The sequence below is a fragment of the Sporothrix brasiliensis genome (assembly GCF_000820605.1).
Source record: "Sporothrix brasiliensis 5110 chromosome Unknown Cont18, whole genome shotgun sequence".
Taxonomy (NCBI): Eukaryota; Fungi; Ascomycota; class Sordariomycetes; order Ophiostomatales; family Ophiostomataceae; genus Sporothrix; species Sporothrix brasiliensis.
The window spans coordinates 2,457,964-2,485,766 of NW_024467137.1; the positions used below are offsets into that span (position 1 = coordinate 2,457,964).

Genomic DNA, 27,803 nt, shown 5'->3' on the forward strand with positions numbered 1-27,803 from the left:
AGCAACATACAGTGACTTCATGTCGTTTTATTAATATATGCATGCCAGAATGACTCAAGAAACTCACGAGATCAATGGCAAGCCCACAAGGCTGTCCAGATCCCGTACACGGTATCCATGTCAAATAAACACCAAAACACCCACCAGGTATATCATATTACTTCATCAATGATTTTCGCTCACTACTCAACTACTCATGAAGCTTTTGATTCTTCCCGCCACGTCGTCGAGTCGTTCTCGGCGCCGTATCGTTCTCGTCCATATCGGCATCAACGCCCTCGTCCAAGATGTCCTCGTCGTCTTCCTCAAGCAATGCAGCCGAGGTTCGTCCCTTGCGCTTCCGGCCGGCAGATGGTTTGGACGTTGGCACGACCGGCTCTGAGGTTGTGCTATCAGACTCGACGGCCGTCGTGTTGGCCTTGAGCCTGCTGACGGCGGCGGCGAGGCGGCGGCTGCTGGCCGTGTTCTTGTTGCGGGGCGCGTGGCGCGGCGCATACTCCTCGGGGATGTTGGCCAGCTGCTGCTGCTGCAGGCGCTGCTGCTTTTCCTGCTGCTCGCGCACTTGTGCCTCGGTCAGCCGCGCGCCTGCGCCGACAGCGCCCGAGAAGTAGCGCGTAATGTTGCTCTGCGTGCCCTCCGTCTCGCGGCGGTTCATGTCGCGGATCACGGGCACCAGGACCTCGTCCGTGCGCTCTTGGCTCCAGCCGATCGTGGCCATCAGGAAACTGCGCAGGCCGTCGAGGTCCGGCACACCCCACTGGAACGGCTCGGCGCTGTGGTCCACCTCGGGATGCAGATAGGCGTCGACCACGGCTGGGCTGGGAAACCCGAGCGGCAAAAACAGCTTCGTGGCCTGCGACTTGCGGAACTTGCGCCGGAACGACGACGCGGCGTCGGCTTCTTTGGGCCGGTTGTGTGACTGCACGTCTTGCCACCACGCGCGGAACTGCTCGAGACCGTCGGCGCCGGGGAACTCGGAGATGATCTCCATGGCTGTCACAGGGCCGATGCCGGGGATGCCGTCCGTGTAGTCGGAGCCGAGCAGCTGGGCAATGGCGATGAGCTTCTCGCGCGACAGGGACATCTCGCGCTCGAGGTCGGCGCCGATGTAGCATTCCACAAACTTGTTGCCGTTGAACATGTTCTTGTAGACGCGCGTGCCTCCGAACAGAAACGTGTCCGAGTCGTCCGTGACAATGCCGTCGACGAGCCCCAGCGACACGAGCTCGGCGCACTGCGCTTCCGCCTCCATGGGCGCCGTGATGTATGGAATGCCAAAGAGCCGCAGTAGGGCCTGGCACTCGGACACCATGACTTGTGTGACCTCGTCTGCGTCGCGGCGGTCCTTCTTTTGCTGGTTGCGCAGGGCCTTGAGCTCCTGTTCGTAGGCCTGCTGGGCGTCGGCGGTACTGTTGTTGTTGTTGTTGTGGTTGAGGGTGCTGGCAAAGCGCGCGTGTTCTTCGACTTCTTCCGCCATCTGCACGAGCAGCTCCTCGTCTTCCGGATCGCTGATCTCGTAGGCATCCTCTGTGCCGCCGCCGCCATCTCCTGTAAATAGCTCGTCGTCCAGCCTTTCTTCTTCCTTGGGAGCGTCTGGAACCTCACCAAGTTGCAACATCGGCTCTCCCTGTTCTAGGACCGCTTGCTCTTCCTCAAATATTGTGGGCTGTTCTGGGATCTTGACGTCTTCGAATTCAACTTCCGGAGACGACTGTCTTGTTTCTGTGAGGGGTTCAGTAGTTGGTCGTGCGGTTGGTGGCTTTTGCTCGCTCCCAGCAGTATCACCTTCAATAGCGACAGGGTCCCTGTTATCCGCTTGTGACATCCCATCCTGAACACTATCGTTTGCTAGGTTTTCATTCTTTGGCGGTGGCGGCACATCCAGCACTTCGATATCGCTGCCGTCGTCGCTCGACGAGTCAATCTCGACGATGCGCTTCTCCTCCATGCGCTGCCAGATCTTGGCTTCTTCGAGGGCCATCTCCCGGTCTTCGGCATTGATCTCGTCGTCGTAGAGCTGCTGTTGTAGCATGGACGTGCGAATGTCCGCGTCGTGTAGCATCCACGGCGGCAGAGGCTGAGGGGCCGTTTCGTCACGGACCTTATCGGGCCCGCCGTCGATATCAGCATTCCCCCCTTGCACACCGTCTGATCCGCCTGCCTCGGACTCGGAGCCACTAGGCTCCCGCTCAAATCCACCGCCAACTTCGTCCTCCGAGTCTACCTCGAAGGCACCGGATTCGGCGGCATTTGCAGCCGCAACGGCAGCAGCAGTCGCGGCTGCGTTCGCCTTGGCTGATGCAGCAAAAGGCGAAGCCATGTGCACCTCCTCTGATTGTGCTGCAGCTGACGTCCTGGGCTTTGTGCGTTCCGGCGGTGGTGCTGTTGGTTTCTTCTCAAAGATGGACGTCTGCCAGTTGAGCTTCTCAAAGGGCAGAGGGCCGTCAAAAGCGTTCCTTTTCTGAGGCTGGATGGGACGGGACGAACCAGAATTCTCAACGGGTACGGACTTCTTTTTCTTCGCTGCCTTGGCCAAGGCGGCCCGGATATCAAGTTCGCTCCCGCTGCTGTCGTCGTCGTCCAAATCATTGGCAGCTGCTGTCTCCCGTGCCTGTGCCGCCGCTGTGGCAGACCCGGATACTACGGCGTTCGATCGATTATTTACGACATGGGCAACCATTTGGCCAGTCGAACCGAAAATGGGCCGTGCCGCTTCAGCTGCCTTTTGCTGCCATTGCGGAGCCGTCCTCTCCGGCTCATCCACCACGTCCTCACTCTGGCCGTCCCCACCATCAGACTCTGCACCAACACCATGCTGGTTCTGCAAAGACATAGCAATGGCGCGGCTCAGGTCTTCGTCTTCGTCTGCTTCTAGAGCGTTGTCGGCCTGCGGTGGTTCGTCGAGTGGCTCATGACTTTGGACAAACAACGAATCGTCGTCCACGTCTTCGTCCGCGCCAAGAGCACGGTTGCCGGCGGCCGGACGAGAGGGGAGCTTGGGGAGGCGGTTCAGCCCCTCAATGGGCACGTCCTCAAACTCCATGTCCTCGTCCTCGTCCGCCTCGGCGCCTCCGTCGTTGTCACCCTGGTAGCTGAAGTGCAGAGCGTCCACATCAATAGGCTTGTGCACTTCGCCCAGGTCTTTCTCCCGACTGACAACGCCCAGGGCCCAGCCGCCTTCGGCGCCGTCGTTCTTGACGAGAATGTACTCGCGGCCGCGCTCGCCGGCCACGCGCCCGTTGACACCCATGGTCAGGTCGAGGCCCGTCATGCCCACTTCCAACATGAGCCGCTGCGTGAGATGGTTGCGCTCGCGCACACGCTCGATTTGGAAGCGCGAAAAGGCCATGCGGTCGGGGAACATGGTGTCGAGCTGCTCCTTGCTGAGGCCCAGACGCAGCCGGCTGCGAATGCGCGCGGCGTTGAGAATGTTGTAGCGGTCGGGCGGCGGCAGGCTCTTGAAGAAATCGCCGTCAAAGTCGATTTTCGAAAAGTCGTAGAGGTTGATGTCCTCGCCGTTGTCAAACTGCCGCGCATACGACTCGAGCTCCTCGATGCTCATGATCCGCGGGTCCTCGGCGCGGCCCATGCCCTCGATGGAGCCGTGCTCGAGCTCGGGCAGGTGGTAGGCGTCCTTCTTGGTGAACTTGCGGCTCCGTAGCCGCTCTTGCTGTGTCATGTGCGCCTCCTCGGCATAGACCATCTTGTCGGCCGAGGGCAGCACCTCGCCCTCCACGACACCGCTGCTGTCGGGAGCCGCGACGTCGCTGGGACCGCCCGGGCCGCCCTCGCGCAGTTCCTGGTCCCGCCTCTTCCGCTTCTCTTCTTCTTCTTCGGCAAGACGGTGCATCTGCACGGCCAAAAGCTTGCCGGCGGTGCGCACGGCATCGTCGCGGCGGCCTTCACGGCGGCGGCGTCGAGCCTGCAGCGTGGCGCGCTTCAGCGTGGGAGCACCGCCATCAAAGACAAACACGGGCAGGATGCCGAACCACAGCAGTTTGCAGATGCGGCGGAAGAAGCCGACGACATGGGCGTTGCGTAAGGCGTTGCCCTCCTTGTCGCGGACGGCCTTGAGAAACTGGTAGATCCAGATGGAGGCATCGACGGCCAGGCGCTTGCGGTTGAGCGTGGCCAAGTTGGTCGGCCGCGCACAGGGCTGCAGCACCTGCCACAGGCCATTGACACCCATGGCGGCGGAGTGTCTGAAAAGACGAGGCGGTGGACGAGATGCCGATGGTCCAAGAAGAAGAAGGCCCAAGAAGGTCCAAGAAAAGCTCAAATGGGTGGCGGAATGGCTGTCATCGCTTCCGGTTTGGCCGTCAAGGCTGGAGATTCATGACTGCTGAGCAGGGCCCTTGACAGTGGCAGTCGAAAGGCCTTGTGAGAAGTGCACGTCGAAGCAAGTAAAGTCTGGTCTACAGATCTCTCGAAGACAGAAAATGGTGCATTGGATGAAAGTCGCCACGACGCTGGCGAGATGCTTCTGCCTGCGTGCACTGAACGCGACGTCTACAGTGGCGCTTGCCGCACGGAAATGGCGCGCAGTCACGCCGTCACTCAACGAGAAAAGCGGGCCAGCCTGACCCACCTTGCCACTCTAGTGAAGAGCTGGATAAAAACATAAATTAAAAATGCTTGTATGCGATGTCCCGTAAAGTCTCTAGATGCATACATACTGTGTACAGTACGTTACGGCGTGCACTGTGCTGCTCTGAGACATGTGGGGCGCAGAACAAAGGCAGCGTCTTTTCGATGGCTGGATGACCTTTTCACAGCAAATGAGGATCACCCTATCACCGTCAGCCCAGCAAGGAAGCAGACGCCGCAACTCCATCACTATGACGATTGCGGCCATGGCGATGTCCCCTGCTGCCACTACCACCGCTACTACCACCGAGTGATACAGAGTGAGACTGTGTGCCCTCGAGGGCACAGCCGCAAAGCAAGCGGTCGATTCCTTGGAAAAGGCACAGCAGGTCAAGTGACAAAGACTCAGTTGCCTCTGCTCCAAGGCCGTCTACACGCCCACACACGCATACACACATGGAGTCACACGAATCCGTACCTGCGTCTGCGTCTGCGCTGACACCCGCAGCTGCAGCGGCAGCGCCCCCGTCTGCTGCTCATGAGGCAGCCATCCGAGAAGAGTCCAGGGTCTACCTGCAGTCGCTTCTCAATAAGCATCTACTTGTGCACACGACAGACGGCCGCATGTTCCGTGGCGAGTTCAAGTGCACCGATCCCGTGGGTGTCCCTGTTTTGAGCCAATCCGAAGCCTGCCCTGGGCTGATGGGCAGATTGAAAGGGGCAGCTTTGTTCCCCGGCCGTGCCGTCCACTAACATTGCTAGGATTGTAACATCGTGCTGGCGCATGCAACCGAGTACCGGCAGCCGACGGCCCGGCAGCGGGCCCAGTACGCTGCACAGCAGGCCGCGGCGGGTCAGAGCAGCAGGGCCGTGATGAACATGACGTCGCGGTACCTGGGGCTGATTGTTACGCCGGGGCACCATATTGTGAAGATTGAGGTGGAAGAGTTTACGAGCCAATTGAAGCGGCCACCAAGGCCGTTTTGACGTGACGAGGCAACGCCAGAAAAAGCAATACCGTATGATACCATAAATAAAGCAAAAACACCGTGTATTGTATCTTTTAAGATCCGAGATCCACCTTGACCATTTTACATACAGAACTGCTCTCAACCCGTGGCCCTCTCTGTTTCCGCATCCCCCGTGTCCGTGGTATTACAGCCGCCGTCTAAGATCAACATCCAACAGAAAGGGGGCAGGAAGAGAATACAGGCAAAATCACATGTGGCAAAAGCAAACGCAAAACGCAAAACTCAAAACTCATCCTAGATTCCAATAATAACCATAGAAATACAAAACGAAAAAAAGGGCAGAAGGGTAAAGAGGACAGCAAATGAAAAGGGGGTATCGTTCACTGCCACAGAGAAAAGAGAAACCGGTCGCCAAGGACACACCTTTCTCCCACCCTCCGAAACAGCAGTCGAAAGGAACGACTAATTAGAAGTCAAGAGAAAACATCCATTGACAAATAAAAATTATGACAAACGAGGTACGTGCCAAAAGAAGTCAGTCACGACAAGACTCTGCTTACGCAGCAATCTCCTGGGTGCGGCCGCGGCTCTCGCCGTTCAGGCCAACCTCGCTCTCGCCAAGGTCGTCCTCGTCGCCGCGAAGCTCGTCGTCCTCTTCGTCGTCCTCGTCGCCGTACTTGCCGCCGTGCTCGCCGGCCGAGACCCACTGGTCACGGTCGTTGAGGGGCGCGTCCTGGCCCGACAGGTCGTGGCCGTTGCCGGCATCCTCGGCGCGGGCCTTGATGAGGTTGCGGCGGCGCGTGGACAGGGTGCGGGCGCGGGTGGACAGCTTGGAGGAGACGGCGGCGTTCTGGGAGACCCAGTTGGTCAGCGAGTCCTCGCAGTCCTGGATGATGGCCTTGCTGGCCTCGTAGCCGTCGTAGGCCGGGCGGGTCTCGCCGGGGGTGACGGGGGTGTCGTCGATGAGCTCGAGCAGGTGCTTGCCGTAGCCCGCAATGATGGCGACCTTCTCGCTGTGCTCGCGCATGGCGTCAAAGTGGTACGCGTAGGCGGCCTTGATCTTCTCGCGCGTAATGTTGGACAGCTGGGCCTCGGCGACGAGCGACTCGGCCTCGGCGCGCACGAGCTCCTGCTCGAGCACGACAATCTTGGGCGAGTTGGGCTCCTTGTACTTGAGGTGGGCGATCTGGTCGGTAATCTTCTGCTTGCGGTCGCGGCTGGGCTGGACCGAGGCCTCGATGTTGCGGATGCTCTTCATGGTGACGCGGTACTGGTCGTAGCGGTCGACGTACTGGTCCTCCAGCTCGCCGATCTCGTAGATGAGCACGCCGAGCTTGTCGGTGACGTCGGACACGTCCTCGTCGCCGGCCTCGCCCCAGATGGACAGCTGCTGCGCCACGTCCATGCGCTCCTTGGCGACAAGCTCCATGCTGCGCATCACGTTCTTCTCCATCTTGACAAGCTGCGACAGCTTCTTCGACAGGTCCGGGCCGAAAGCACCGGCCGCGTTCCTTCTAAGAGCATGGCCTGGAGGGTTTGGTTGTTAGCCACGGATTGAGCTCAATTGCGATGGAGGCATTTGGCGACATGTCTTACCGAATCCTCCCTTGCCGAACAGGCGGTTGGACTTTGTAGACGAGGGCGGGGGCGGGGGATTCTGTGTATCGCGGAAGGTCCGGGTTAGCGATTGGCGTCAGACACGGCAGGGACGGCCGCAATGGTTGTAGCGGCCGCAACGACCAAAACGGCAGGAAACAGCCAACAGTCAGAGAGATGGCAACGTACCTGGATCTGCGAGGCGGTGGGCGCCCGCGACTGGCGCATAGAGTAGGTGCGATGCATGGTTGCGAAGGGGTGAGGTGGCTGTTCGTAGAAGGCGCGATTGACGCAGCGAACAAAGAAGACGAAGTTGCAGAAAAGGGAAACTGCAGTTGCACGCGGGGGAGAAATGTGCAATTAGGCAATTGGCACAATTGGCAGAATTGGCAGGAGCGATTGTGCGATGAAGCCGAGAAATGCAATGCGACGATGCGTCTGTTGTTGAAAAGGTTTGCTTCTTTGTAGATTGCGCTTCTAAACGAGAGGAAGAAAAGGGGAGCAGGGGAGTAGTATAGGATGGAGACGAGAATGAAAAGGGAGAAGAAATGTCGATGAATACAGTCACGACAGACGGACAGCCAAATATATCGACGAGAGAAACGAGGGGGGAGTCTGTCAGCACATGTGCGTAAAAGCTATATTTATGCTACCCGCAGCAGCAGGCAGGCCCAGGAGCTAGGCCGGGTGCGTTCGAGCTTGGGGGGCTGGAAGCAACACGAACAAGACGGGTTTCTCTCGTCCCTTTTCCGTTTTCTTGGCTTGTTGTGGTGTGAATGGTGCGTCGACGTCATCCAGGCCCACCGCAGGCTGTTGGAGCACCTGCCGTCTGAGGTGTGCGCATCCAAGGCCGGCCAGATTGGGCACTAGCGTTCTAGCTGCGCCCACCTGCAGCCCCGACAGAGGCATAAATACGCACTAAGCCGGGCGAGTACAACGGTTCGAGAAGTTGGCCAGACCAACAAGCAAGAAAACGCTCATTTGGTGCGGCGCACCGATAGTTTCCCCTCTACGGGAGGAGACTACGAATAAGGACTACGAGTTTGCACGCCTCGAAACAAACAGCTACGGCACTAGCGCTGGAGCTGAGTGAACGATTTCCTGGCCGGAGGGCGACAAAAGGACGACAGAATACATCATACATTGATCGGCGGCCGCATCTGGGAGGTGGGCCAGAGACGAGGTGCGAGGTTCGTGCTGGCGCTTGGTACGAAAGAGGGAAGCGATAAGGTGTGCGCAGAACTAGGGTTACGTCGTACGTAATTCGTAGTAGGTCGTACGTCGCACGTCGCACGTCGCACACCGTCTTCCTCGCCAGGCGAACAGAAGACCTTCAATAGAAATCAAACAGATCAAGCAGATGAGGAGTGGTGAAGCAATGAGGATGTTGTACTGAAAACAAACAACGAGATACGAAGGATGCGTATTGTATACTTGTATGTCTGAGTAAGGCACGACGCCAGTGAACTCTCCTATGAAAACAAGTGGAGGCGTCAACAAAGGGGATGCCATCGCATAGCAAAGTGATGCATCGATCCAAAGACAGTCTGTAACTGTATTCACACGTTGTCCGAGCACATTCCACTATCCGACCAGTTCATATGCATATAATGAGGCGGCGGCGCATGCCCCACCTGCGCCTGTCAGCCAATCAGCCGCTCCTTCCGCCGCTCCCCGCGACCAGCCAATCAGCAACTGAGTCTTGGCTGGACCTTCCGCGATTGCGACACTGGGGCCTGTTTGCGCTGTCGTCAGAGGCCCTGAGGCCGCTAAAATGGGCTGCTCCTGCCGCAACGCGTTTTTGATGTTCCTGCCCGGCGGCATCAAGCACGTCTGGGGACTTTTGCCTCGCTCCTCCACAACGCGCCGCGCTCCACGGCCTCACCATCCCGGCCCTCCACATCTACGCCGAGCCGCCAGCAGCGTCCACGACGGCCACGCTCCTGGCACGTCCATCTGTACGGCTGTCCTGCACGTCTGCGCGATCGCGTGCTCACAAACGCAAACGGCGCATCGCGACACGGACGCGGCGGACCCAGGCCCCTTTTGCTTTCTCCGCTGTTTTCTCACTTTGTCTTCACCTTTTGTCTTTGTCAACTTTACATATCACGTCATTGTTCTTTATTTTTCACGTTTTTTTGCACTTTTTTTGTATCGTTCGTTTGCTGTGCTGTTTGTCACTTGCGTGGCTCATGCATCTACCACCACGCCGTTTGCTCAGCGGCCCATAGGCGCATTCTTCTTTCCTGCGACCTATTCCTCCTCCCTTTCTCTCTCCGTGCCATCGCGTTGCATTGCCTGGTATGATACAGACGCCTAGGCAAAGCAGTGGCTGTGGAAGTCGACGACGCCGCCGGCAGGGACTGGGACTAGAAGATACGGCGCAGAAGCATGGCCACCCGGCCTTCGTCTGAGGTCATTGATCTCACAGAGGACGACGACATGGAAAACGAGCTGGAGATCCTCCGGAGCACGCACACGCCGCGCAATCCACCACTCTCCCGCGCACGCAACCCCATGCAGTACTTTGCCACCATCTACCGCGAGGGTGACGCCGTGTCTGCGTCGGCCAGCTTCACGGCACCGTCACCGCAGGCTGCAGCGGCGGCTGCGCCGTCACAGCCGCCGTCCTCGCGATCCACACATTCGTCACCCTTTGCATCCACCCTGGGCTTCGGGCACTTCTTTGGACGCCAGCACCGCGGGAACTCGCCCGTCAGTCGGGAGCAGGCCGCAGCCGCCGCACAGGGCAGCGCGTCGCCGCCGCCGGCTCGTCCGGGCAGCCAGCAGTCGGAGTCATTATATGGCCGGCCCTCACCCGGCCTTCACCGGCCGCCGTCAGGACAGGGAGGGCAGGCATCTTCGCCGCGACCGTATGCTCAGCCCTCGCAGTCGGAGCCGGCGTCTGTTTCTAGTCCGTCGGGTGCAACAAGACCGGCGGCTGCGAGTTCTTCGGACTATATGCTGAACCAAACCAGCCAGGCACAACCAGCTCGGTCCGGCTCCGGAAACTCGCCCACAACGTCCACAACGTCCACAACGCCCAAACCTGCCGCCGCACAGACCAGCCAGGCCTCACCAACCCTGCCGTCACAGTCGTGGATGGGTCGCTCGTCTCCGGTGATAAACAACAAGCAGCCATCCACGTCAGCACGCACTGCGTCGCCCCAACAGGCGTTCGCGGCTCGCTCGCAGTTTGGACACGGGCTATCGCCCTATCCGAGGCAGGCCTCGTCCTCGCAGCAGTTTACGGACACGCAGCAGCACGAGCTCCGACTGCAGGCACGACAGCAGGAAGAGCAGCGTCAGCAGGAGCAACGTCAGCAGGAGCAGCGGCAGCAGGAGCAGCGGCAGCAGGAGCAGCAGCGGCAACGTCTGCTCGACCAACAGCGCCGACAGGAGCAGCAACAGCAATCCGAGCAGAAAGAGCAACCGGGGTGGCGGGTTATGCTGCAGCACCTCAACGAGCAGAACCACCACCGGTACCTGCTAGAGAAGCAGCGCAAAAGTGACGAGCTACGCCAGCAAAACGAGCAACGCCAGCAACGCCAGGAAGAGCACGAACGCCTACAGCGCCAGCATCTAGCACATGCCCACGCCCATGCCCAGGCCCACCAAGCCCAGACCCAACAGCATCAACAACAGCAGCAGCAGCAGCAGCAGCAGCAGCAGCAGCAGCAACAGCAACAGCAACAACAGCAGCAGCAACAGCAGCAACAGCAACAGCAACAACAACAGCAACAACAGCAACAGCAGCGCAGCAGCGTCCATCAATCAGCCTCAACCGGCCACCTCTCATACAGCTTGAGCTCCGGCGCCCGGTCACCGGCCCAGCACTCACCCCAGCATTCTCCACAACTCCATCCGTCCACCTCCAGCCCACATTGGTCGTCAACGCTGCTGTCTACCTCCGGTGGGCCCCCGTCCTCGCTGCGGCCGAGCCAGTCACATCCTCTGCCCAACCCTGCCGCCTACCGCTCATCTGCTGCTGGCGGCCATGCCTGGCAGACTGCCCTCTCACAGTTCCAGACACCCCATCGCCGCAACTCACCGCTGCTCAGAAACTCGCCCCCAAGCCAGACACTGCCTCCGGTGCAGACCAAGTCACCGCCTCACCCGTATGGAAACCCGCAACCACGGCGGCACTTGCATACTGCACGGCCGCAACCAAGCCAAGAGTCGTCGGCCAGTGCCACAAGTCTGTCTGCGACGCAGCAGCAACCGCAACAGCACGCAGAAAAAAGTTCATACCCACCCTATCCGTCCTCGTTCTCTCTACGGGCGTCACCGCCGAGAGATACATCAATGCCTCAGTCTCAATCCCAGCACGAACAATCACCATCCAAACGGTCTTCTCGTCCTCCTCCTAACCAAGGTCAATTACCTGGCCAGCCGTCTACGGCAGCACAGACCTCACGGGCGCAATCCCCTCGCCGTTCATGGGAACCTATCCGGTTCAACCGACCCTTGGCCGCCCATCCGCCTGCCCCTGCGACCGAGTCTCTTCCTTCTCACCAGCAGCCCGCCGCCTCCGCCTCGTCTGGAACGGCAGCTCGGAAAATCTCGGCACAATCACCACCCCCCGTTGCGTCGTCGTCCCCTGTATCTGTCTCGTCCGGATCTTCGTCGCCTCGCGCCGGATCGGCCGCTGCAAAAAGAGACAACAACAGCAACAGCAACAGCAACAGCAACAGCAACAGCAACAACAACAGCAACAGCAAAAACAACGACAACAACAACAACAACAACAACAACAACAACAACAAGAACAACAACAACAACAACAACACCAACACCAACACCGGCGGCAATCGTAATATCCTTAATATTAATCATCTGCGACCGCGCTTGTCGACACAAATAGAGCATCTACCGGATCGCCTTCGTCTTGGCACGGGCCTGTACCCCTCCAAACCCATTTCCCTCTCGGCCTCACCAACAAACCCCCCAGCGCCCTTATCACCACCCCCCGCCTCGTCGCTTCCTGAGCCGCATGCTCGTAATCAGGATAAATCGGCCCCGCTCAGGACCCCGCCACGAGACCAGCATCCTCAGATCAATTTGCCCGGGGACGTTGCACGTCAGCATGAAGCGCGGCCAGACGCCCCTACTGCCACGTTGCAGGACGTGACACAACAGGACGCGGCACTCCAAGGCAGGCTGCTCCAAGCAGAAGCGAGGCGTGCCACCGACAATCTTGCTCTCTCCCCCGAAGCACGCAGAGCTGAGATTCGGCGCGCAGAGGCCCAGCAGGTCGAGGTCCTTCAAGCCGCAGCACTGCGAGCCGATGCCATCCAAGCCGAAGCCCTGCTTGCAGAAGCCCGCCGTGCCGAGGCTCTGCAAGCTGCCGAAGCCCAACGCGTGGACGCAATGAAGATTGACGCCGTCCAGGACGAGGTTCTACTCTCCGAAGCGTCGCCCAACAAAGCTGTGTCGGTACAGTCGCCTGGTCAGACCCCTTCGGTAAAGACCACACCCTCCAAGAAGGGGACGTCCACGTCCGCGACCGATGCGTGCTCCGCCCCCTCTCCTACCAAGACACCAACCAGGCCTCAGCCGGACTGGACAGTGGCCGAAATCATGGCATCGCTCGAAACGTTCCTCGACTCGCTTCTCGTCGACCACGGACGGGACGTGGAGTACGCCATTGACATGGCCAAGCCCAGAGCCCAGACCGTGGTTAGTAGTTTTGACGACTTTGCCGATCTTCCGGTGCAAAACATTGATGCGAGCGACGATATAGACGACCGTGTCCTGCTGCGCGGCAAGCTGCACCGCGACAATCAACGTCGGCCCGAGGCACGCACCATCCATGCCCGAGTTGTCCCGCTCAAGACACCCGGCAAGGCTGTGCCCAAGTACCGCTTCCATCACGTCGAGATTGCCAAGAACATCCTGTCGCCCAACACCCCTCTCAAGTTTATTCCTCATCTTAGAGATTTTGAAGACAACTCGGAAGAGAAGCGGCGACACGACCAGTGGATAGAGGAGCTGGAGAGCATGGAACGCAAGTCCGGCTTCGACTCGTCCAAGCTCTTCCAAAAAGGCGACACGACACGCAAGTCCGAATTTACCAAGCTGCTGTCCGACTACCTTGACCACTGGATCGCTCGACTGGGAATCGACAACTGCAGCAAAACCTCGCTCATCCGATACATGGCGAACGAGGCGCAAAACGACCAGACGATCACGCCCCAGCAGAAGAACAGCCTGCTCAGCTCGTGCGGCGAAGACTCGGCCACACCGCGCGCCGCCGTCGTGGCCAGCATGCTGACGGAGGCGTTCAACCGTGTCTTCAAGAGCCGCGACGTGACCCTCTACGACGTGCTCAAGCAGGACGAGGCCGTCGAAAACGTCTTTGATCCCAAGAAGGCGACCAAGAGCAAGGACCAGGACAAGGAGCCGTCCCTCGAGCAGATCCAGCAGTATCTCGGCACCTACACCTCACTCAAGTGCATGATCTGCAACACCCATTCGTGTGAGCACGGCGAGTTTGACGCCGAAAACGTCCGCCGGTGCTTTTCTATTGACGATCTTGGCGGCAAACTCTGGAAACATGTCGAACGCCGCCGTGACCGCCAGACCCGAGAACTGCGCCAGCTGCACGCACACCAACAAAAGGCTCTGGGTGCTACCAGCGGCAACAGCAACTTGAACGGCGCAAACGGCAGCGGTGAATTCGGTGCCGGCGCGAGCAAGCATGGTACCAACAACTTGGCACCCGTCGCCAACTCTCCGCCCTGCCGCAACAAATGCTACCGCAGCTATGACATTGGCGACGCCGCATTCGTTACGCGCGAGTGGACTGAGAATGAGACGAACCTGCTTCGCAGCTTCCACCTCACTTTTGCCAACAGCACAGGCAAGGTCCCCTGCGCTCTCTGTCCGATGATGGGCCGCCACTGTTGGGAGGTGTACCGCCGCATGAAAGAACTGGGCCTCTCTATTGCGCTTCGCCCAGAGACGCCTTCGGAGGCGACAGAGCCGACGCCCGTGCCAGTTAAGCCAGTCGCATGGTACGACCGCCACCGCAAGGTCTTGAATGGCGACTGGTCCGACCACACGCACACGCACTTGTATGCGCTGCGCGAACAGCGCGAGCCGTGCAACCACGACGGTCCCTGCACGTCCGCACGCGGCTGCCCCTGCGTGGAGGCTAAGCTTCTTTGCGAACGGTTCTGCCGCTGCACGGCCGAGTGCTGTGCGTTTAAGTTTACCGGCTGCGCCTGCCACGGATCTGGCAAGACATGCTACCAGCGCCAAAAGGAGGGCAAGCCGTGCATCTGCGTCCAGCTGAACCGCGAGTGCGACCCGGTTCTCTGTGGCAGCTGTGGCGCCCGCGAGCGTGCCGACCCGGAGAACCGCGACGACGACGAGCTGCACGCGACGGGCTGCCAGAACGTGTCGCTCCAGCGTGGCAAGTCCAAGGCGGTCGTGCTGGGCCAGTCGCAGCTGCAGGGCTGCGGGTATGGCCTCTTCACGGCAGAAGACATTGGCGCCGACGAGTTCATTATCGAGTACGTCGGCGAGTTGATCACACACGACGAGGGTGTGCGGCGTGAAGCGCGCCGTGGCGACTTCTTCGACCAAGGCGCCAACGCGTCGTACCTCTTTACGCTGCTTGAGCAGGACGGCATATGGGTCGACGCGGCCATCTACGGCAACCTGTCGCGGTACATCAACCATGCGTCTGAGAGCGACAAGCGTGGCTGCAACATCACACCCAAAATTCTCTACGTCAACGGCGAGTTCCGCATCCGGTTCTCGGCCATGCGTGACATCAAGGCGGGCGAAGAACTTTTCTTTAACTACGGAGAAAACTTCCCCAATTTGACAAAGAAACTGCTCGAGGACAAGGCGTCGGCCAGCGACGACGACGCCATGGCCAATGCTGGCAAGAGCCGACGAAGCGGCGCAGCACAACGCCAGGCCAGCCACTACAACAACAGCCGTCGAAAGGGCCAGCAGGCCATGCGCAGTCGTGCGCCTACAAAGAGTGTGCAGACTGGGCCTAGCAACAGTCGCAGCGGTGGCAACGGTAAGAACATCCGCAGCAACGACAGTTCTCACCTCCCGCGTCGCTCGCGGCCCAAAGGCGGTGCACGGAAAGAGGCCCCGCCACCCCGCCGCGCCGAGACAGACGACCTTTCTGCGGATGACGATGGCGACGATGACAACGACGATGCCGACCACATGGACATTGACAGTGGCAACGGTTCACAACGCGCGTCGGTTCGAAACAGATCGACCAAGTCTGCTTCGCTGAAGCGGAAGCGGCGCAACACCATCGTTGACGACGACGATGGCGACGACGAGAGCGATGGCGGTCACAGGGGCAAGGTTGGATCAGACGATGAACAGCTCGCCGAAGAATCCCGCCGCACCGGGCGCAGCAGCCGCCGACGCCCTGGTGCCACTACGACAACATCCTCGGCAGCGGCTACCGCTACAGCGGGCATGGGCGCCATCGCCACGGAATCGGCTGCTCTGCCCGAAACGCCACGACGTCTTAGAGCCCGTCTCGGCACCCAACGAGCAGCCAGCCGGGAGAGGAGCGACCACGGGACCAGCCACGATGACCATGCTGCCGACGAGGACGGAAGACACGGAGGCGGTGCTGCTGACTCACCGCGGACGCGGAATCGCCGCACAGCGATGCGCTTCGGCAACGGCGGGGCCGCGTTCACGGATGGGGATAACGACACCGACCAACAGCCGCTTAAGAAGCGGCCACGCGTCGGCTCTCGGCGTGGTGACACAGCCACGTCCAATGCCGCCGCACAGCACAACAATACGGACAGCGACAACATGGTTGTCGACTCGGACGAGTCGATTCCGGCGCGCTCCCTGCGGAACAGGCGGCCTTGGCAACAACAGCCGCGACTGACAGAACTGTCGACGGCAGACCTGCCGGACCGGCGTGCGCACAGCGATGGCGGCGATGGCGGCGATGGCGAGGGGGACGAAGGCGGCACCAGCGCGCCCGCATCGGCTGTGGTGGCGCTCGGCACGACCGACGATGACCAGGGCAGTGTGACTTCCGCAAGCCAGTCTTACGGGCCAAATCATCAGAGCACGCCAGGCAGGGCTGCCCGTACTGCTGCTACTGCGCCTGCCACTACGACCCCAACCACATCATCGACAGTCAACACGCGCCGCCGTAACGTTGTGCCCGATTCCGACGACGATGTGGACGTGTCCAACATCACGTCGAGCCGCGCCAGCCGTAGCGGAATGCGCAGCGCGTCCAGACCGTCGTCCTTGGGCCAGCCCGCGGCGGCCGCTTCGCATGCCGCCCCGACGACGTCCCGTGTTGCCACGCCCCTGTCGCGACCACACACGCCCAAGGTCAACGACAAGGCGGATGCCGGCGGCGGCACGAGCACCGGCCACCTTGGCCAGACCGGCAGCATCCGGCGAAGCCTGCGGAGCAATGACGACGCGTCTCGACCGGGCTCGTCCGGCTCAGGAGTTGTGCCGGCGCCCACATCCGCACCGGCCGCGCAGTCGACGCCGATCAACACGCGCTTCCGGTCTGGTGGCGAAGACGACAGTGGAGGCAGTTCAGTTGAGCGCAGCCAGCGCAAGCGGCAGATGCCGGCCCGGTACCGCACGGAGGATGGACTGTAGAGGGCGTCGGACAGTTTGGAGACGTTTTATTTAATCTTCCTTCTTTTCCGTGGTCAGTTATTATTTTTATTGCAAGGCATGGAGCCTGGTTAAGCTCATATGGTAGCGGGCAACAGCCTATTTGGTTTGTTTTTTTTTTTTTTTTTTTTTTTTTTTTTTTTTTTTTTTTTTTTTTTTTTTTTTTTGGTTGTTCTTGTCGTTCCCCGCTGGCTGATGAATCTTTGTTCCATTTCTCTTTACTTTCTCTATTCCCTTCTGTATTTTAGATTCCCATTCAAATACCTTGCACATTTAATGGAGTACCAGAATTTTATTTACTGATTTTTTCCCTCTACAAGACCACCGCGGATTGCCTCGCAGCTACTGCTAACACTTGCTGCAGAGACTGCCAGAGGACTATAAGGATACACTGTTGTTCAGAACAAGCTTCACATCACTCTACGCCAGTCTTTGGTTTGCATTGATTTTGTATTGATTTTGTATTTCCTGCAACTCGTGCGAGCAAACATGCAGTCCGTCTATTTCCTCCCCTGTGCTGACCGAAACGAAAACAAAGTGTACATCGCAACAGTATTTCTCCCTCCCCAGGCCACCGTTTGACACACCCTTATCTGTCCCTGCTTTTTGGCTCGCTCTCAAGCAAAGACGCATCAAAATGCAGATAGGTGTACATGAATGAAATCATAAAGAATTAAAAGTAACTAGTGGGTAGTAAGACAAAGTCAAGAAGTGAAAGAAGAAGAAAAAACGGAAACAAGTTTGAAAAGGGGCAGAGACAAGGTTGACAGTAAGAGACAAATTAGCAGATAAATAGCGCACGAGCACTAAACAAATACAAGGAAAAGAAAGCAAATCTAATAGTACTGCGTCCCCTCAGGGCATCAGAGGTCATTGTCGATGTGTGACGAGGTCGTTGGTCTAGAACTGTGATTGATCAATCATGTCGAAGACATCGTCATTTTCCGAGTTGCTGCTCAACATCCCACTGAAGTAGGCCTCGGTGATGCTGGTATTGTCAAACCCGAATGACTCGAGGTCAACAGAGGGCGCCGAGAAAATGGCGTCCTGGAGCGAGGGGACGCGTGCGGCGCTTTTGGGCGGCATCACGTTGTGGCACACAGCAGCCAAAGGATGAGTTGACGGAATGCCCAACGGCACGACTTGGGTGGATGAAAAGCCAGGGTTCACTGTAGTCACAGGAGCGACGGTCGTGCCAGTAGTGTTGCTGTTCTCACGCAGACTCGAAGCAATGCGAGTGAGAATCAGCTGCTCGACGCTTGGCTCGGTGCCAGCGGCTTCTGTGCTACCATCACGACCGGCATCAGGAGCAGCGATGCTTGACTCTTCCATAGAAGATTCCAGCGGGGCAGGAACAGGGGCCTGGCTGGGAGAGTCGGCCCGTGTGTGCGCAACAGCCGGCATCTCTTTTGGAGGCACGGCCTGAGTGGGAACCGAGCTCTGGAGTGGTGCAGGAGGCAGTTCCTGTGCTTGCTGGGCCTGGACAGGGACTTCACGTGGGGCTTGATTGGGTGCCTGAACTCGTGCCTGAAGCAGTGCTTGTGATAAGACTTGAAGTTCCTCAGTGCCCGCCATGTTGACGTCTGTTTCGCGAGAGACAAGATCGAAAGCCTTTGCAGTGGCTTGATTGGGGATGGCTGGGGTCGGCAGGGCAGCCATGGCTGATGTGATATTGCAAGTAGTTGCAGCCTTCTCAAAGTCTTCGAGCTTCTCGAAGAAGATGCCCGTTGCGCCCTGGTGACGATGGGGGCCATTGATCCGGCAGCTACCGTGCGTGCCATCGTGCCAGGTCTCAGTGGGACTAATAGCACAAGCCAAAGCCGCATTCGGAGAATCGGAAACACTCGGCGAGCTGTAAGAGATGCTCTGCGACGGGCGAGACTCTTCTTCAGACATATTGGAAGCAGCCTGGGGAGAGTCCATGGAAGGAGAGGTTGTCTTCTTGCGGCGGGTCTTTGTCGCCTTACCGCTGGCCAAGGCGGATGATAGACCAGACGGATGCGGTGCGGCAATGGCTTGAATCTCGGAGCCGGTCTGGTCAGGGCTTGCAGCAAGCATAGCTCTCTTGGGGGGGTTGAACTCCACTTCCACGGTAGAGCGCTTTCTCTTGCTGCCTGTGCTCGTGGGGCTGGACGTTTCCTGAGACACAGCAGTGGCAGCCACAGGGCTTGTGTTTGGGTGGTTGTGCTTGCGCATCACATCAGCGATGATGTTAGCGTTGCTGATAATAGGAGCGCTGGTTCTTCTGCCGCCTGGCTGGCCCTCAACATAACCGGCGGTGGTTGAAATTGAGGGCATAGACGCAGATATGGCCATGGGCAGTGATGCAGGCACAGCATTGTGGAAATAGGGAGCCGTCCCGTGAGCATGCATCATGTGAGCACCCTGGAAAATTGCCATGGGAGCACCGTGGTGGATGCCGAGCCCAGCGGAGTTGGTGTTGGCAAAATCTCCGCTCATGTGGCTGAAGGCCTGGTAAGACGGTTGGAATTGAGGAACCGACCATGTCTCCTGGGGAGTCGTCATGTTCTGTCCACTCTGGTCTGTAGTAGACATAGAAAACAGGCCTGCATTGGGGTCGCCGCCAGGGTTGTTGCCTTGAGCGAACACAGACGCGATGGGGTTTGTGGTGTTGCTGGGCATGCCCACAGCATTTGATGTAAAGGGGCTCCCAAGGTTGGCGAACGAATAGGTACCGTTGGCGCCATTAACTCCGCTGCCCATGTTGCGGGCCGCAGTACGAACGGTGTTCGCACCAGTCGTGCTGTTGGCACTGTTTGGGTTGTATGCACCCGCACCAGTGGCCGGCATACTTGGTGTCGGTACAGGTGTCGCCATGGACGTTTGCACAGGTGGGCTAGCAGACGATGGCATCGCCAGGCCCATCATGTTCTGGTAGTTGGCCGCAAAGGCAGGCATGCCAGGGGTCTGAACGAACGGCATACCTCCCTGGTGGTGGCTGCCAGTGGCAGGAGCACCAGGTGCAGGAGTTTGGGGAAAGGCAGCAGCGGGCGCGGTAACCAGTCTTGGGGTAGGCGAGTCCGCACGCGTCCGGAAGGTCACACGCGGCGGGTGCTGAGGAACCGAGGGAGGCTCATAGTTCTCAGTACCCGGGGCGCCAGGTTTGGCTCCCGAAAAGGGCGGGTGGTTGAGAGAGGCGCTGCAGAGGTAAGTTAGTATGTGATTGTGTATGCGCAATGTGGAATGGAGAATACGAAGAAGAACAAAAGGACAAGGGCGCAACAGATATGTAGAAAGTAGGACACAGGAATAGGGAGAGAGCAGTAAGGCGATGGAGGAAGGCGGGGGGTAGAGAAAAAAGAGAAAACAAAAAGCAGAAAAAAAAGAAAAGATAAGAAAAAAGAAACTTACCCCCATTCTTCCTTCATACCATAGCGACTCTTGAGCCATTGGTATTGGCTTTTGGCAAAGTTGGAGTCTTTGAAGACCCGGTGCCATTCTTCGACCATGCCTTCGCGCGAGAACTTCCAGTAGTTCCGCAAGAACCAGAGGATCTGGTTGGGGTCGTAGTGCTGATGAATCATCTTGTATCGAGGTCCGTTGCTCAATATCGTAACGTTGTGTGCTTAAAGTTTCTTTTGTGATCTTATCAAAAGATGCAAGAGACACAATACCGCCAGCGGATATAAGGAAATGGAGAGGTAAGGAGTGTAAGAAGTGAAAAAAAAGGTAAAAGTAAGAGGTGAAGGAATGGAGATGCAGCTGCCTCTATCAAAGAGAGTTGTTTCGAGGAGGATAAAAAAGAAAAAAGTAAAAGGAGTAAAAGGAGAGGTAGGACTGTTCTTGTAGCCGATTTTCTTTTGAGAGTGGACCATACACACAGTCAGTAGATCCAGATCACTGACTTGCAAGGCGCAAGGAAGCTTGCCAAGTGCGATCTTGGGATTGGAAGTCTGCGAAGAGTGTAGAGGGTTGGGAAGCAGACGCGGTGTCACAGTATCTCTTTCGTTTCTTTCAAAAGGGAAAACAGGAAATGCGACAGGTTTGCTCGATCGTGGAAGAGAAGAGAGCCACGGGGAGGAATAGGAGAAGAAGGATAGAGTATCGTTAAGCCCTCTTGAACAACCTTGATGGGAGAGATAGCGAATATGTGCGGGAAGAATATGGAAGAAATGTGCTATGGTCAGAATAAACTGGATGCTGTGAGGAATTTGACAAGATGTTGAAAGACACGACAATGGGAAAAAATAAAACAGGAAAGACTGGTATTGCAGACCGAGGCTGCTGCTGCTTGTGTAATGAAAGCCACAAGTGAGTGAGCTGGAGGTCTTTGGTGGGATGGAATATTGAGTTGTGGTACAAAGCAGCAACAAGGTGAAAACTGCGAGTGTAATAGAGAATATGTGAAAGAATGGAGGAAGCGAAGCCGTAAAATGAAGCAATCGAACAGAAAGAGTGGATGCAGAATAAAGAAGGAGCAGAAGAAAGGCTTTTTTATGGGAAAGATAGGGAAAATATTAAGAAGTGTACAGGAAACGAAGAGGGGCGTATGTGGGAGAATGTCTGGAAAGCTCCTGGAGGGGTGTGCAAAATGGAGAGGGGGGGATGGAAAAAAGTGACTTGTGCGATGTATCTTGCGCTCCGTGCACGACAGTATCGGCGGCGGACAGTGCAAACCTTCCGCCTGGATGCTGTGTGAGATCTCTGTTTTTTCTTCCTCTTCTGCTTTGTGGACGTTTTTCTCCTTCTTTTTCGCCTTCTTTTGCACCGTCTTTCACCAGTATTGTTTCCCGTTTGTCCTCTATTGACGAGGCTCAGGGCGTTGCTATTGTTCGCCCACTTTGGGTGATCGACGCCTTCCAGCATCGCCATATTTGCGGGTCCGGTACATGTTCTGGCACTTTTACAGTGTCCTTCGTAGGAGGAGTACGGGGCCGTACATGCGTTCGCAGACGCTGGTGTGGGAGCTTTGGGCGTCTTGTGTCACCATGAAGACGAATAGTGAACGAGGTGCGCGCTGACTGCGTAGGAGCTGGCAGGCAGCAGAGGAGCAAATGACATGCAAAAATGCGGGCGAAAGAGGTCAAAGGAGGTGTCAAAAAGACGGTGGCTGGGGAAAATGACCTCACGAAGGCCAGAGACTGCTTGAAATAGAAGGCAAGGAAAATTCGTCTGATCTTTTGGTCAGCTATTGTGCAAAGAGGGGGGGTTGGTTTTTATTGTCAAAAAATATTTTCGCAGCAGACAGGGGGAGGAGAAAGGATCGAGAGAGGTAGAGGGAACATCCTGCTTTGTTTTGGTGAGTGTAGATGGCACGATGCCGGCGAGAGAATGGCGATGGTGATGGCAGTAATGATGTTTGACAAGGCTGTCAAATGAATGGCGACAAGCGCCAAATCATCACGAGAAAATGGACCGAAAAAAGCCACCAAAGCAATACAAGTGCGACAATTGACCGATTGACCGGGGTATTCTGCGAACCTCGACTAGGTGGCTCGCTAAAAAGCTACAGCAGGCTCCGACGCCTGCATGATCCACTCATTGTGTGTGCGGACGCCTTTGTGTTTGGTTGTTCATGTCGCATGCGTCCTGCCTGACCGAAGTCTCTTTTGTGCGTCACTTTTCTGTCACGTCAGCGATTGTCCTACGCCGCAGCCAGAAAGGGAGGGGACAGCGTGTCTGCTGGAGCCATACGTGCGCACACACGAGCAAGTCCCATAGGGAACGAGCCAAATGCAGACCCTCTCCCCATGTGCAGCAACGCTCTGTCGGATTCTTGGTCTTCGTTTTCCTACCTGACGTGTCGATTGTGTGGCGAGTCGAACAGAGCAGCGCTGGGTGGGTGCCGTATATAATCACGTGTGGATGTGCCGGAATCGTCCACGAGGCGGAATCGAGCAAAGAGCACAAGCTATGGTCGGGCATGGCCGATAGGTCATTTTTCTGTGTCGTGATGTTCTTTGCAAAACTGAGAGAGAGGGAGAGGAGCGGAGAAGAAGGAGAGAGAGAGTCTACTACTTTTTGAGAGTCTTAAGAAGTGCGAGAACAGAGGCAAGTCGGTTTGGACAAGAAGGAGCGATGGACACACTGACTTCCTCTTCGTTCCGATGAGATGATGAATACGAAGAGAGTCAGGAAGGAGCAGGATGAACAATCAGATACAAATGGCAAGCTCGCCGCAGTGGCAGCGACGCTGGTGACTTGCTCTTTCCTGGCATTCGAACTCCATCCCGGATTGTCTCCATTCACTTTTCTTGATGCAAATTCGGGAAAGAAGCAACGGTGAATGGCAGCACACTGCACTCGCTCCTGCCTGCGGGCGGCCTTCACTTCACATTTGGGTTACCCACGTGGGCCGCGAAGGGGATGCCCTCCTTCTGTTTGTAGTCCTGTCCGCAAGGCATCGTACTTTCCTATCTTGGCCATGGTACGAATGGTCGATCTGTAGAGCCCGGGCGTGTTTGTCATGCTGTTGCCTATTTTGGCGTACACGTGTCATCACGACGTCGCGATGCACCTCCGACGGACGTCGATTATATTGCGAAATGTGGTATAGTTCGCGGATTGGCCGCATTGCAAAAGTTTCCACCCTCCTGCATAAGCTTTCCTCAGCCTTGCAGGACGGCCCAATTTTCCCCAGGTATCTCTCCGCCGATCGAATGCGAGTGGGCGCCAGCCAAGAAACAGTTTGTGAAACAATGTGTAGCCAAACCAACACAGCACTTCATAAGAGGAGCCGAATGAAAAGCAACATCCTATTCAAGAATATAATCACCGAAAATTGACAAAAGATACGCAGCCAAGAACAGGGAGAACATTAACATTCCGGAGAATACTGGCTGGGGGCTGATCCGTGTCTCGCAGGTGCCAGAAAAGTGGGGCGACAAACGACCGCTTTGCTGGAGGCATTCAAGTAGTGAGAGGAGAGAGGCGAGAGAAAAACAGGCGTCCGATCACACGAGCACAAGAAAGCACAGGCACGACAGGCACGACAGGCACGACAGGCACGACAGGCACGACATGTACCGGTGCATGGTTCCACGGAGTGTTGAATAGGAGTGTGCAGCGTCTTGGCGAGAGAGGCGAATGTACGAACGATAATGTTTTAAAAAAACGAGAGAAGAAAGGCGACAAGAAGATGATCTTTATTTTGCGGCTCTTGTACCCCCTGATGGCCCTCGCTGATATGCGGCCAAGATGTCCGGGGATTGTTTTCGCGCTTGAGACTGGATTTACTCGATTTTGAAAGACACTCTTTTGCATTGAAATAAGATGTAGACAAGTCAAAAGGAAGCAGTGGATGGCCTGTTAAGGAGAAGTACAAAGAGAATTCAATAACAAAACTAACAAACATACATAACGGCCCATATCTTGAATCATTTTGTAGCAAAACAAAGCATAGCTAATGAAACAAACAACCAAAAGAAAAAACAAAAGAAAAAGAAAAGCAAATAAAAGAGACCAAACAGAAACATAATGGATTGGTTAACGCCTCTGAAATATCATGTCGTCGTCTGTGCTGTTGGATCGTCCTCCTCTTCCTGTTCTTCCTGTTCTTTCGGTTCCTTTGGTTCTTTTCCTGTTTTGTCTCGTCCTTCCCTAGTTCATATCCATGCCTTCCTCCTCGTCGTCTTCCATCTCCGACTCGGCCATCTGCGACGCATGGCTGCTGCTGATGCTCTCTTTGCGCCGCGACAGGACACTGCCATTGTCCGAGAAGCGCGCACCGCCGACGCCGCCGGCGCCCTCGAGCGCCGAGCCAAACAGGTCCAGCTCGTCGCCGCCAATGACGCGGCCCTCGGTGTCAATCTCCTGCGACAGCTCGACAATGGCGGTGCGCGGCAGCCGCAGGAACCCCGACGAGCGCACGATGCGGCCCCAGTGGGTCAGGCAGAAACTGGCGGCACGCTTGCGCAGCCAGGGCTCGTTGGCGAGGCTGGCGCAGTGCCAAATGATGCAGGCGTGGTCCACGTCGAGCTCCTTGGACAGCCGGTTGACGCACAGCAGGCGCAGGTGGGGGATGTTGTAGATGTTGGACATGACGAGCAGGCCCGCGACGTCGGACAGATCGGCCGTCACGTGGGCCGGGTTGTGGTGGCCGCGGGCATCGGCGTCGTGGTGGGTTTGGCGGAGCTGGTGGTGGTGGTGGTGGGGGTGGCGGTTGAGAGGACCGCCATTTCGACTGCCGCCGCCTGCGTCGCCCGGGCTGCGGCCGCGCTTGGTGCCCGCACCGCTGCCGCCGCCGCCGCCGCTGCTGCTGCTGCCCCCAATGTCCATGCCCGGTCCGTCCTCCGGCGGGGGCGCCGGATCAATCCGGTCGGTGTAGAGGTAGAACAAAAAGGCACGGACGACGCTGTAGGGTTCTGGGATGTGCATCTTCTTGGTGTGGAACTCGGCCATCTGCGACGACCACAGCCGTGCAAAGTGCGGCCAGCGCGCCTGCAGGATGAGCCGATGCACATGAATGGGCGGGCTGGTCGGTGCATCGGGCGCCAGCCAGTGGTCGTTGTTGTTGTTTCGCCCTGCAGCAGCACCGCCACCACCAACATCGCCATCGCGCACAGGCGCTTCCGCCTCGTGGTCCATCTCGTCGTCTTCTGGGTTGCCCGAGTGGGCCGTCACGATAAAGTCGGCGCCGCTGCCCGTCTCGGGCGGCTGGTCAAAGAGGCGCGACAGGTCCGACCCAAGACCCATGGACGGCGGGTCGTTGGCGTGGCGCACGCGCGAGGTCGGCCGCGTCATCATGGCGCCGCCCATGCCCATCATGCCGTGGGCATCGGGCGGCGCGCTGTGGCCCAAGAAGCCGTAGCGGCGCAGGTCAATCTCCATAATGTCGCTCAGGTACTCCTCGAAGCCGTTGGCGCCGAGCTCGCTGTTGCTGGGGTCCGTCGGGCAGCCCAGCAGCCAGGCCTTGGTGCCGTCCTCGTTCATCGTGCAGTAGTGCCAGCGGTAGCCCGGCTTGAAGATCTCGCGGCCCTCGGCCAGTTTCTGCCAGCGCAGCGTCGCCAGGTCGAGCGTCGACAGGGAGCACTCGCGCGACATAATGGTCGGCGCGGGCGTGACAAAGTCGAGCAGCATGCCGGCCGAGTAGACGTGGAAGTGGATGCCCGAGCCCTGGTTGGGCGTGTTGGGCCCCGAAAAGAACTTGAGCGCCGAGATGGACCCGGGCGCCACGGGCGCGTACGACTTGAGCTGGAACGAGGGCGTGTTCACCTGCGCGGTGCGGGAGTTGGCCGCATAGCCCGACGCGCCGACGGCCGGCGACTGCGCCAGCGCATACCCGGGCCGCGGGGATCCGCTGCCATGGCGGCTGCTGCCGCCGCCCATGCCCAGCGGGGGCCCGCCCAGGTTGGGGCGGTCGTAGGGGCTGCTGCCGATCTGGGGCGGCGACTGGAAGGCGGGCGTGCCCTTGAGGTCCAGCCACCAGAGGTCGCTCACCTTGTCCATGTCTTCGCTCAGACCGCCAAAGACCCACACGCGGTCGCCCCAGATATAGGCCGAGTGGTCGAAGCGGCCGACGAAGCGCCAGGCACGTGACCAGCAAAAGGTCTTGAGGTCGAGGTAGCAGATGTCGTCGAGCACGTAGTTGTCGTGGCCTGTTATGCCGCCGATGATGAACAGCTTGTCTTCGTGCAGGACGGCGGCGTGGCGCGCGCGGCCCTTGGGGATGGGTCCCGTGACGGCGGGCTGCGTCCAGTGGGCGGTCTTGAGGTCGAACACAATCAGGTCCGACAGGTACGTGCGGTGCTCGTTCTCGCCGCCAAAGACCAGCAGCTTGTCGCCCTGGTACAGCGTGGCGGTGTGGCCCATGCGCACCCCAGGAATGTCGCCGTAGTTGTCGACGAGGCTCCACTGCTGGCTGACGAGGTCGAGACGCAGCACGTGGTTGTACACCTCATCGGTGTACTGGTCAAAGCCGCCAAAGGCAAAGATCTGGTTGTTGCCGCAGTACGTGACGGACGCATTGACGAGACAGGCCGGCCGCTGGCCGAGCGTGCGCGTGACCTTGGGTCGGTAGCCGTCCGAGCCGCTGCCGCCGCCGCGGTTCTTCATGGGCGAGTTGGGCATGATGTAGGTGTTGTTAGAAGACGAGGCTACGGAGGCCGGCGTCGACGTGCCGGGGGCAGGCGGGGGCGCGAGGTTGGCGGCCGTGAGGGTCGCAGGTCCGGGACCGAGGCCGGTGCCAGAACCGAGTCCAGGTCCAGCTGCCTGGGGCGTTGCCGGTGCTGCTGCTGGTGCTGGTGCTGCTGGCAGGACAATCGGTGAGGTTGGGACGACCGGAGGGCCGCCGCCGAAGATCGATGTGTATGCACCGGGGGGCGTGGGTGCAGGCGGTGCGGTGGCAGTGGATGGCGAGGAAGGGAAGTGAGGATGGGAGCCAGTAGTCGAGGGCTGGGCCATGTCGTATGCCTCTCTCTCGCGAGAGAACTATCTCCGCATGGTTCGAGGCAACAGAGGCGGAGGCGAGGCTGTGGTCGGACGGAGGAGGTGAGGCGCCAGTCAGAGCAGAGTAAGGGCAGAGTGTCGTGGAGGGGTTGGCGTATACCAACGACGCTGTCAGGAGACACGAAACAGAAGAGGAGACAGGCAAACGGGCGAAATGATCGAAGAAGTCGAGGACGACAAAGAGGAAAGCCGGCTGTGGGTGTTTTCGAGGGCTACGGGTCCGTTCGACCTAGTTTGTCCGGTGCGTTCTCTGCGTTCTATGGGCATATGCGTCTGGACGACGGGCCAGAATGGGCGGCGATGGCTGTTAGCCTGGTGGAGGTTTTCTTGTGGGTTCAAGATCACTGGTTGCTGGCTGGCGCCAGACCATTTTGGTGAGATTAGCGTTTTGCCTCGTTTTGTCTTTGTCCAGGCACGTAGCGTCATGCAGGGGAGGCTTGGTGGGGCATCCACGCTCTGTGATTGGTTATCCGATGCACGGTGCATTTAGGTGGGGCCATTCCGTTCACGTGATATAACACGTGAATATATATTTTAAGTACGTCGTTCTGAAGCAAGGAGTATTTACTTCCCATCATACGTTAGAAGATATTT

General features: G+C 58.0%; 6 protein-coding genes across 6 annotated transcripts; 2 read left to right on the forward strand and 4 right to left on the reverse strand.

Annotated features, from left to right (window-relative positions):
• Positions 1–190: 190 nt before the first annotated feature.
• SPBR_01221 (DNA excision repair protein ERCC-5) lies at positions 191–4,189 on the reverse strand (the record flags this gene model as incomplete). The annotated part of the gene is made up of 1 exon (XM_040759532.1): positions 191–4,189. The coding sequence occupies one exon, from the start codon at positions 4,187–4,189 to the stop codon at positions 191–193; it is 3,999 nt and encodes a 1,332-aa protein (XP_040619660.1).
• Positions 4,190–5,043: 854 nt separating this feature from the next.
• On the forward strand, positions 5,044–5,574 carry SPBR_02078 (lsm domain containing protein; the record flags this gene model as incomplete). Its single annotated transcript, XM_040760387.1, has 2 exons — positions 5,044–5,244; positions 5,350–5,574. The coding sequence occupies 2 exons, from the start codon at positions 5,044–5,046 to the stop codon at positions 5,572–5,574; spliced, it is 426 nt and encodes a 141-aa protein (XP_040619661.1).
• A 540-nt stretch (positions 5,575–6,114) lies between these two features.
• On the reverse strand, positions 6,115–7,400 carry SPBR_01754 (sphingolipid long chain base sensory protein; the record flags this gene model as incomplete). Its single annotated transcript, XM_040760064.1, has 3 exons — positions 6,115–7,085; positions 7,155–7,215; positions 7,344–7,400. The coding sequence occupies 3 exons, from the start codon at positions 7,398–7,400 to the stop codon at positions 6,115–6,117; spliced, it is 1,089 nt and encodes a 362-aa protein (XP_040619662.1).
• A 2,145-nt stretch (positions 7,401–9,545) lies between these two features.
• On the forward strand, positions 9,546–16,784 carry SPBR_01176 (uncharacterized protein; the record flags this gene model as incomplete). The annotated part of the gene is made up of 2 exons (XM_040759487.1): positions 9,546–11,352; positions 11,530–16,784. 2 exons carry the CDS (start codon positions 9,546–9,548, stop codon positions 16,782–16,784), a joined length of 7,062 nt encoding a protein of 2,353 aa, XP_040619663.1.
• A 918-nt stretch (positions 16,785–17,702) lies between these two features.
• SPBR_01345 (uncharacterized protein) lies at positions 17,703–20,347 on the reverse strand (the record flags this gene model as incomplete). The annotated part of the gene is made up of 2 exons (XM_040759656.1): positions 17,703–19,962; positions 20,175–20,347. 2 exons carry the CDS (start codon positions 20,345–20,347, stop codon positions 17,703–17,705), a joined length of 2,433 nt encoding a protein of 810 aa, XP_040619664.1.
• A 4,015-nt stretch (positions 20,348–24,362) lies between these two features.
• SPBR_01319 (kelch repeat protein) lies at positions 24,363–27,164 on the reverse strand (the record flags this gene model as incomplete). Its single annotated transcript, XM_040759630.1, has 1 exon — positions 24,363–27,164. One exon carries the CDS (start codon positions 27,162–27,164, stop codon positions 24,363–24,365), a length of 2,802 nt encoding a protein of 933 aa, XP_040619665.1.
• Positions 27,165–27,803: the final 639 nt, after the last annotated feature.